The sequence below is a fragment of the Culex pipiens genome, chromosome 2 (genome assembly GCF_016801865.2).
Source record: "Culex pipiens pallens isolate TS chromosome 2, TS_CPP_V2, whole genome shotgun sequence".
In the NCBI taxonomy this organism is placed as follows: Eukaryota; Metazoa; Arthropoda; class Insecta; order Diptera; family Culicidae; genus Culex; species Culex pipiens.
Window position 1 is genome coordinate 21,188,645 of NC_068938.1, and position 9,992 is coordinate 21,198,636.

Consider the following 9,992-nt stretch of genomic DNA (forward strand, 5'->3'; position numbering starts at 1 on the left):
AAGTACCTTTGAGGTAAACTTTCGGTCGCACTGATCGCACGCAAACGGCCTTTCGCTTTTCTCAAGGTGCGAGTTTGCGTGATTCGAAAGTTGGATCTGCTTTGGGAACCGTTTCTGGCAAATCGAACACTCGAAATTGCGCTCGTGTCGACTTTTTTTATGATGATGGTACTTGAAGTAGTCCGCGGTAACGTACTCGCATCCTGCGTATTTGCATGTGTATTGCTTCGATTCGTCAGAACCTTTGGTGTAAATCTGGCGAGGATTTTTACCCACGATTTTTTCTTTGGACAGGCTAATTGCTTTTGTTATTTTTCTTTTCTTCGGCGGTGCTTCCACTTCTACGTATTCAAACTCTGACGAGCTTCCGTCTTCACTTGATGCTTCTCCTGAACTTTCCCAAGGTTCATTTTTGATGCCAACATCATCATCATTTTCCGACTCCGACCCAACGTTGCCTTTACGCGATTTTAAAAACTCAGGCAATTTAAACACATTGTCCAGAAACGACTGTCGCACGTTGTAGGCCGTTTCCAGCTTTCCGCAGCACTCGGAGCATGCTTTCTGAGGGTAGGAATCGTTCAGGTCTATCGTGACACCGGTGAGCAGGACGAACATCTTGGGAATCGGTACATCTTTGACGGTAGACTGGATCGGCACCAGCGCTGGGGCTTTCGTTAGGCAGAATCGACAGAAGTGGGCAATGTCTTCGGGGTGAGGTGTTATGCTGGAGGTTTCCATTGGTGAATAGCTTTGCTATCGATTTAGCTTCGGTAGCTCAGTCGATTGTTGGTCGGACTCGCGATCCAATGGTCGCGGGTTTGAATTGTTAGGTTAAAAAGATTGGTTGAACGCAACACAAAACGCAATAACCGTTGATTCGCTTTATGTTCTATACGCTGAAAAATGCAGCATGTTTGAATCAAGAAAACAAATAGATAAACAAAAATGATTTTTGTTAAGCCACTTCGGTGTAGAAAAAAATATTCATAAAAAAACACTTTTTAACGAAAAACTTCTCTATACGTGTAAGCAATCCAAAATTTCGCAAAGTGAAATTCAACGCCGGAAGATGAAACACCCTTTTCCATCTCAAAACGAGCTTTTCAAGTATCTTAAGTTGATAGTTTCCTTTGTAAACAACATTAAAACTGCGCCCATTTTTTATCTAAGAAATTCATGGTTTGATTTAACGCAATTTTTAGTTGGTTATATTCAATATACTGTTATGTTGCGAGTACTTACAGTTTCGCCAACCAATGTTCACGAAATCAATTTAAATCTGTGTGCAGTTTTCAAACATTTGTTTACAATGCTTCCAAACATCCATCTAATTTGACATTTCAACCAAAATTAACCCAAACTTTCACTAACTTTCTGCGAACGTACATTCCAACTCGCGACAAAAATCGAAGAGGGCTAATTTCATGCCCGCTGTCATTCTACTCTTTTTAGTTGTTTGTAAATAAAGCAAATCACGTAAGTTGGAGAAGTTTTCGCTAAATTTGCTAGTTAAAACAGTGTTTTTGGTAAAGTAAAAAGTGCTAATCAATCGAGGCAAAGTTAGTTACGTCGAAGACATAACCGGAATAGTTAAGACAAAACGTAATGGAAATGGGATAACATTTAGGGTGATGAAATCCGCTCTTGTTTTCTGATAAAGGAGCGTTCTTTTATTACGTAACGCAGTTGGGGAGGTAGTCTGAACTGGACTGCACGGCATACGTCCACCTGCGCCAGACACTAAAATTTACCAGATTATTTTCCGAGTATATGACGTGACCGTGCAGCAAAAGGTTTTACAGATGTCTACTGTTTGAAGGCTCTCTACTGTGCTTCGGTTCGTTCAACGCTGGAGTATGCTGTTCTCCCGTATGGAGTCCCTACTAAGAAAACAGTGCGGTGCGAATTGTGAGTGTGCAGCGAAGATTCATCCGGTTCGCGTTCCGTCGACTCAACCCTTAGCAGTGCGAAGAAAGGCCAGCCGTTCACTCGTGATCTCCGACGCTTTGACTTCTAGATTGTAATGCCCAGCCATTCTTCAAGGACTGGACATAACGGTTCCGCTCCGAACACTTCGAAATACTCTGTTCTTCCGTGTTCCTATCTACCAAGTTTTTATTGTTTTTAGGCGATAATTTCAGAGTTCTAACAATTCTGCAACTCGATAAAAGAAAAGATAATTGAGATTTTCGTTATAAACTACCGCTTCCTGCAGGATCGACGATGGCGGACACGCTGGAGATAAAGGTGCTGGAAACGGAGCCGAAACCCGTGGGACCGGACGACTTTTGTCGCCTGTGCCTCGAGGCCAACCCCGAGTTGATATCGCTCATGAGCCACATTGGTGAGAATTCGGTTCCGAAGATGTTCGTCTTCCTGACCGGGCTGGAGATCGACTTTGACGACGACTACCCGAAGGTGGCCTGCACGACGTGCTTCACCCGGCTCGAGCAAGCCTACCGTACGCGGAAGGACTTTTTGGACTGCTTCTCCACGCTGATTAGCATGACCGTGGAACCGGATCCGACCGGCGGGGATAAAGATTTGCTTGAGGAATGTGCCTTTACGAATGAAATAATTTTGAAAGAGGAGATTATTTCCGAAGCGAGCGATGTAGAGATCGTACCAGAAGTCAGAAAGAGGGGCAGACCAAAGGGAACAGCGGCTCTTAAGACAGTTAAAGTTACGGGGAAGAAAATGAAGCCCACAAATGTTGATCCTTCGACCGAGACAGACGATGTGGATAGCAACGAGGAAGGTCGATCGAAGAAGAAAAAACGAAGGGGAACGGAAACCAAGGAGCAGCAAATCGCCCGTCGCAAGTTCTCTAGCATGGACCCCAACAAATGCTACATCTGCCAGGAGGTGTTTGAGAGTATTCGCGAGCTTAACGTTCACCTTCCGCAGCACATGGACATGCTGCCGTACACGTGCGAGCTATGCCTCAACGGAAATGGTCCCCAGAAGGAGAAAATAGCCTCGCTGGTTTTGCTGCACCGCCACGTCCGGATGCACTCCGGAAACGTTCCGTGTCCGAAGTGTCCGTACAAGCTGTTTGGCATAAATCGAATGTACAACCACGTGAAGCATAGCCACAGGGACGGAGGCAAAGAGTACATCTGCGAAACGTGCGGCTCTAAATTACCCAACAAGAACGCCTTCGGAGCGCACATGTTGCGCCACAAATACATCGAGGAAGGTCGCTACACGTGCGAAATTTGTGGCGCCAAGTTCGGAAACAATCCCCGTCTGGAACGGCACATGCTCGGCCACAAGGACAAGGAGTTCCAGTGCCAGTACTGTGACAAACATTACCCCAGCAAAACTCTGCTGCTGACTCACGAACGCGAGCACGCCGGAAAAGCCCTGTTTATCTGCGTGACCTGCGAAGAGCAATTCCCCTCCCGCGAGAAACGTTTCCACCACATTAACGAAGCCCACCCGGAAGTGGCGAAAGCAAATCGTGAAAATGAAAAGCTTCACTACGGAAAGAAGAACCCGGGATCGGGCCGGAAGCGTAAATTCGAAAAACCAGACAGCTTTCCGTGCGACTTTGAGGGCTGCGACTATGTGGGCCGCACCTACGGCAATCTACACTACCACAAGCAGAAGCACCGGTTGCGGTTCGTTTGCCAATGGTGCCCGAAGAGATTCCCTACGAAGCAACTGTGCACCGTGCACGAGGTCGTTCACACCGGCGAGAAATCGTTCATGTGTGACCAGTGCGACAAATGTTACACGCAAATAGTAAGCTCAACCAATATACTAACGTTGAATCTAGTTTTAATCAGTTCTAACTTCCCCCCTTAAGAACTGCCTAAGGCGACACCAGATAACGCACATGGAGAATGCGCCCAAATCGTACGTGTGTTTCGATTGTGGCGAAGCGTTCACGACCAAGTCCAGGCTGGACAACCACGCGCTCAGACACTCGGAGCCGCAGCATCAGTCAGTGTTATAACAATAAAAGTTAGAGGAAAGTTAACTAAACAAAGATTCATTTCTTTTCACTTTCAGGTGCGAAATCTGCCAGCGTTCGTTCCGCTACAAGGGCGATTGGACGCGGCACATGAAGCAGCATGAGGAGGGCAAGCTGGTTGGTCAGGTTGCAAAAATTGAGGAGGTTTGCTAGTTTGATATGTGTTTTGTAGGATTCTTATTTTGTATTGTGTTTTTTTTTATCAAAGTTTGAAATGTAAGATTGGAGCTTAAAAATATATTGCAGATTATCACACCAAAATCTCGTTTTGTTTTATTTTATGACAAATTTTCGAAAGTCCAGTTCAAGATAAATACGGAGATTCTTCAATGCTTTATTACATCAATTCTGAAGTTCTTGAATTCTTTATTTTTTATCTCTTGAATTCCGCAATAGTTGAAATAATTTTATAATAATTAAATAAATAATAATAAAAAATAATTACGAATTATTCGTAAACTCGGTGTAGCAATCGAGCTTACATTGCTAAAAAAAAATGTTCACGACGATAAGGTTTATTTTACTGAGTACAATGACCCTTTGTACGACCACAACCTGTGTAATAATTAAATAAATAATAATAAAAAATAATTACGAATTATTCGTAAATTCGGTGTAGCAATCGAGCTTACATTGCTGAAAAAAAATGTTCACGACGATAAGGTTTATTTTACTGAGTACAATGACCCTTTGTACGACCACAACCTGTCAAATCAAAGATTACATGAACCTCGTGACGAAAAACAGCATCATGAAAAAGACGCCATGTACATTTGCAGACGAAAAACGAACCATAACAAAACTTCCCCTCCACTTGCAAAAAGCGCCATGTACATTCGGCGAAGAAAAACGAATCATAACAAAGCTTCCCCTCCAATATAGGGACCTACATAAACACCCAAAGTCATTCAAATTTAAGGTTGAAAAACTTGTAGTTTTTCTTTGGTGTTGGCACTTTTCTTGTATCGAACAAGCACAAACATAATTGTACGAGTGAGGACCGGTTGGACGGCCGGAAATGAAACACGACGGATTAAAACTAAAAAAAAACTCCTTCCTTTATTCGTCCGATCACGTAGCGTGTTTCGAAAAGACTCTTGTTTACACTTTTTTAGCGCGCGCTCAATCACGCGCCAACGAACTGTCAACCTGCCCAGGGGTGTTCATCATCAAAGGGGAGAGTGGGGTCGGTTGACCGGAACATACTCCCCCACCTTGAGGCAGCAATGCCTCAACCGATCTCCTAGGTAGACCCGGTACACCGACCGCATTGCTGTACTGGTGACGCCCGGCCAGCTCCTATCGAATTCGATAACATCTTTCCCTTTTGCAATGGCGCCTCCGGCCGCGCTTGATTCCCGGAAGTAACCCATCCGAAGATGGTGTTCTGCGCCACTGGAACACCGTCGTTGTCTTTGACTTGCCCTGGTTGGAGAAGGGCAAGAAAGGCGTCTGCTCCCAAAACTAAGTCGATGGCTCCCGGCCGATGGTACGCCGGATCAGCAAGAGAACCCTTTAACTGTTTGTTCAAGAGTTTTGGATGCATCTCACACTGCTGTGTCGGTAGGGCTGTAGTAAGGTTCCCAACAATGTAGGCGCTTGTTTGTAGAACTGCTGCGTCTGAAAACCGGTTTGAAATCACGAGCTTCACCAATCCGTTTGCGGTTCCGGCTACCCGATCGCCCAGGCCAGTGACTTCAATCTTATCGTTCGATCGAGGGAGTCCGAGTTTGTTGTAACAAGTCTCCGAGATCAAGGATGCTTCGGAGCCGGAATCGATCAGGGTCCGCACTGGGAGAAGACTACCGTCGTTTTTGCGAATGCGGATAACTGCAGTAGGCAAAACGAGTGCTTTCCGCGGCACCTCCACAGGAATCTGTACATCCGTCGACCGTGGTGGTTGGGAGCTTGGATTCGGGATGGGCGTGATGAATAGCTTCTGCAGTTTTCTCTGTGGACATAACAGCGAATGATGCCGTTTCCCGCAGCCCACGGTGCGGCACACTGACTTTGAACTGCATCCCTTGGCCATGTGGGATGGCCCCAAACAGTTATAGCACAATCTCGCCTGCATCACTAGTTTCCGTTTGCATTTTATGTCCATCTTCTTGAACTCATCACATCGATAGACCGGATGTTCCTTAGAACATTTCGCGCACTTTTCTGCTGCTATCGCCAAGTGTAGCGACTGCACTGTCTTGTTGTTCACTGATAATAAAAACTACCAGATTATTATCAACAACAGTTTTACAATACTTGTAATTGTTATAAGTCTCGTTTTTTTTGCCAAAATTATTTTAAATTGATTCCAACCTTGTTCTTGCATGATCTTGTTGCTCGATTGGAACCCCGATTTGACAGTTCGATTGGAACCCTGAGAGTGACATTTCGCCTCTCCATATAGGCTCTCTACTCCAATAACAGCAGGGTGATATAAACATTGATGATTTCAAAAGAAGTTATGTTTGTTTTTCTTATATAAAATGACGGAATCAATGTTTTATTGAATATGGTATCAATAAAAGCAACGTTTTTCATCGTTTGTTATCATTAGAACACATTGTTTTGCTTTTATATTAAAATTGGAATTGAAAAATGATGCTCAACATTCAAATGCGTTTTTCTCAAAACGCTTGGTTTGTACATGATGCTTTTTGAAATGTTGGCGTCGAAATGTCGCTATTTGGCCACCATCTTAATTTATAGAAATCGAGCAATTTTGGAGCATTTTTTTAAATACAATTTTAATGATTCGACTATCCGGTGTTATATTTTGACGAGGACTTTGGATAATCGAGTACGAACTGTGTTTATATTTTGAAATCCCCAGATTTCTGATTTTTTTTAAATGGTTTATTTTCTTAAACTTTTCAAGTTTTAAATTTTTTAGAATTTTTGAAGTTCTGTATTTCTAAAATGAATTTACAATTGATGATGATTTTCGGGACCCTGAGTATTTGAATTTCTAAAGGCTGGTTCTGAAATTCAAAAATATAAAAGCTTCATATTAAAAAAAAATTGTGTGCATATTTATTTTATATATAAATTTCTGGTTGTCAAATACTAAAATTTTAAAAAAATACATTTCGAAATTTTAAAATTGTAGAACTATTTAACGATTAAATGTCTGAGTTTTGAAATCTTAGAATTTGTTTTTTTTTTCGATTTCATATTCTGAAATGCCGGAAATCTCAAATTATTTTTTGTTGTTTTCAAAACGAGTTTTTTTTTCTACGCGTAAACACGGTAATTATTTTGAACAAAAATCTAAAAATTACAGTGTTTTGTTACTAAATCGTTTTTGATAGACTTCTATTGAGCGTGCAAGACCTTTTCGATCCAAAGGGCTAACACGGCGCGAAATGTCAGTTTGTTTCGTGTAAATAAACAACCTTCGTGGGTGTGATTGCAAAATAGTTGTACAAATTTCCACCGTAAAGTTTTGTTTCGCGATGGCCACCGTCAACCCGCTGGACGTGGACACAACCGACGAGGTCCACAACCAGCAGCGCAAGCACGAACCGATCGACGCCTTCTGCCGGCTGTGCCTGTGCGAACCGGAAACGTTGATTCCGCTGCGGTCGCTCATCGGGGACGTCTCGCTTCCGGCCATGTTCCACGCCCTGACCGGGGTGCAGATCGACTTTGACGACCCGTACCCGAAGCGGGTGTGCTCGGTTTGCCTGGAGAAGCTGGAGTCGGCGTACGGGATACGGAAGGAGTTTCTGGAGAATGTGGCCACGCTGGAGAGTTACTTTTTGGGCGGCGGGTCGTCGGTGGTCAAGGAGGAGGCTTTTGAGGGGGAGATTGTCGTTAAGGAGGAGGGCGATGAGTTGATTTCGTCTAAGATGGAAGTGCTGCTTGGGGAGGATGAATCTTCCGGGGAGGGTTGCTTTCCGGAGTACGTAGAGGTGGCGGAATCGGTGCAACGGGAAAGATTGAAACCGGGTCCGAGAAAGGGTGCTCCAAGAAGGAGACTTAAAATAGTCGGGGAACGTTCGGTGATGGATCCGCTCAAGTGTTACATCTGCGAGGCACAGTTTGTGGATGGGCGCGAGTTGAACATCCACCTGCCACAGCACTCGGACATGCTGCCGTACACGTGCGAACCTTGCGAAACTGGGGGTGGCCAGAGGAAGAAAATTATCACCGTTGTGATGCTGCACCGGCACTTCCAGATGCACGCGGGAACCATCGAGTGTCCGCACTGTCCGATTCGGGTGTACAACGAAGATCGACTGCACGCCCACCTTAAGCGGTACCACGCGGAATATGCGCGGGCCGAGTTTACGTGTGAAAAGTGCGGCTATCAACTGAACAGCAAAGAATCGTATCAATCGCACATGGTTCGGCACGACGCCCTCGAGGAAGGTCGCTACACGTGTCTGATTTGCGACAAAAAGTTCGGCAACAGCTCGAGGCTGAAGCGCCACACGTTGACCCACGAGGACAACAAAGAATTCCAGTGCCAGTACTGTTCCAAGTCCATCAGCAGCAAAACCCTCCTTCTTACCCACGAGCGCGAGCACGTCGTCGCCGGCGACCTCAAACAGTACGCGTGTGCGTTCTGCGACCAACGATTCGCCAACCGAAGCGCCCAAGTTAAGCACGTGTCCGTAGAACACCCGGAATCGGTCGATCGACGTCACACCGTACGCAGAAACACGCACGAACCGTGGCAAGGAGTTGGCTACCAACGCACGCGCGAAGACATGAGCTGCCCGTACGAGGGTTGCGAGTTCGTCGCCAAATGCTACCAATCGTTCTACAACCACAAAAATCTGCACGAAAACCGCTTCAAGTGCGCGGTGTGCGAAAAGTTCTTCGCGAACCGGCAGCAGCTCAACATCCACAAGAATACGCACCTGGAAAAGCGGGAACGACCGTACGCGTGCTCCGAGTGCGACAAACGGTACACGTCGCAGGCTCGCCTAACGGACCACGTGCGCGTCCACACCGGCGTACGACCATATTTGTGTACCGAGTGCGGAGAATCGTTCTCGACCTCGCAGCGGTTGGCGCATCACGTGTTGAAGCATTCGCCGCCCCAGCATAAGTAGGTTGCGGGGTTTTATGGCCATGAGTTGGTAAAACTTAAAAGTCGATTCTCCTTTTTCAGATGTGAAATCTGCAGAAAGGAGTTCCGCTACAAGGGAGACTACGTCCGGCACGTCAAGAAGCATGAGGAGGAGGGAGTTGTTTCTGAAACCGTGTTGTAAAGTGATTTGTCCCATTACCAATCAATAAAGCTTTAAATTGCAATCTACAGTTTTAATTTCCAAAAGTTATTAATATCTTCTGAGGAACATTATTTTAAGTAGGGGGAAGACGTGTAGATCCATTCAGCCAAGGAGGTGTGGCTGACAATCCCCCGCGTGGTCAAACCAAAGTGGGTTTGGCTGCCAATCCCCTTGTCAGACTAAAGAGCAAAAGATAAACAAACTCAAGACACTGATATTGGTGAACACAAATTAGGCAAGACAATTTTGCAACAAAAATATTTTTTCAACATCAAATATGTTTTGGAGTTAAGAAAAATAGTCTATCGACTATAAAATGATTCAATTAATCGGCTTCTTACCGAAAACATAAAATAAAAAGATTTATAGCATTTTTTGTTTATTTAAATTTCAACCAAATTTTCGATGTTTACCTAAAGCATTTTGCAATAAAGTATGCGGAATTGTGAATCTTCTTCTTACATCATCCCCTTGCATTCAGCACATAATGTTGATTTATTAGCACTTTCGATTAAAGATTCGAAAACGCGTTTTCAACTAATTTCAAGCAATAGTTTAAAATAAATTTACAAGGTAATTTGTTTGTAATAATTTTCTATACTTTTAATTTTGTGTATAACAACGAAGACGAAATTCCGCGTCTCATTCACGTATGCAGTCTGTTCCGTCTGTGGCTTTGATGATGAGTGGGTGGGGGCTAACGTGGCGCAAAACGTCAAATCGTTTGTTTTGGAAATTGTGCTTGCAAATCGGGACGTCTTTCGTGTCGT

The 9,992-nt window shown here is 44.5% G+C and overlaps 3 protein-coding genes across 3 annotated transcripts in view; 2 read left to right on the plus strand and 1 right to left on the minus strand.

Annotated features, from left to right (window-relative positions):
* The window catches only part of LOC120431917 (GDNF-inducible zinc finger protein 1-like), a 3,890-nt gene extending 2,495 nt beyond the window's left edge, over positions 1 to 1,395 (minus strand). Inside the window, exons 1-2 of the mRNA XM_052708977.1 lie at positions 1,246 to 1,395; positions 7 to 768 (exon numbers count right to left, since the gene is read on the minus strand). Coding sequence (XP_052564937.1) covers positions 7 to 741 — 735 coding nt within the window. The 5' untranslated portion in view covers positions 742 to 768; positions 1,246 to 1,395. The remainder of the gene's footprint in view (positions 1 to 6; positions 769 to 1,245) is intronic.
* A 654-nt stretch (positions 1,396 to 2,049) lies between these two features.
* LOC120431921 (zinc finger protein draculin-like) lies at positions 2,050 to 4,245 on the plus strand. The gene is made up of 3 exons (XM_039597054.2): positions 2,050 to 3,750; positions 3,815 to 3,951; positions 4,021 to 4,245. Exons 1-3 carry the CDS (start codon positions 2,227 to 2,229, stop codon positions 4,133 to 4,135), a joined length of 1,776 nt encoding a protein of 591 aa, XP_039452988.1. The 5' UTR covers positions 2,050 to 2,226; the 3' UTR covers positions 4,136 to 4,245.
* A 3,099-nt stretch (positions 4,246 to 7,344) lies between these two features.
* On the plus strand, positions 7,345 to 9,248 carry LOC120431922 (oocyte zinc finger protein XlCOF28-like). The gene is made up of 2 exons (XM_039597056.2): positions 7,345 to 9,038; positions 9,102 to 9,248. The coding sequence occupies exons 1-2, from the start codon at positions 7,435 to 7,437 to the stop codon at positions 9,199 to 9,201; spliced, it is 1,704 nt and encodes a 567-aa protein (XP_039452990.1). The 5' UTR covers positions 7,345 to 7,434; the 3' UTR covers positions 9,202 to 9,248.
* The last annotated feature ends 744 nt before the right edge of the window (positions 9,249 to 9,992 follow it).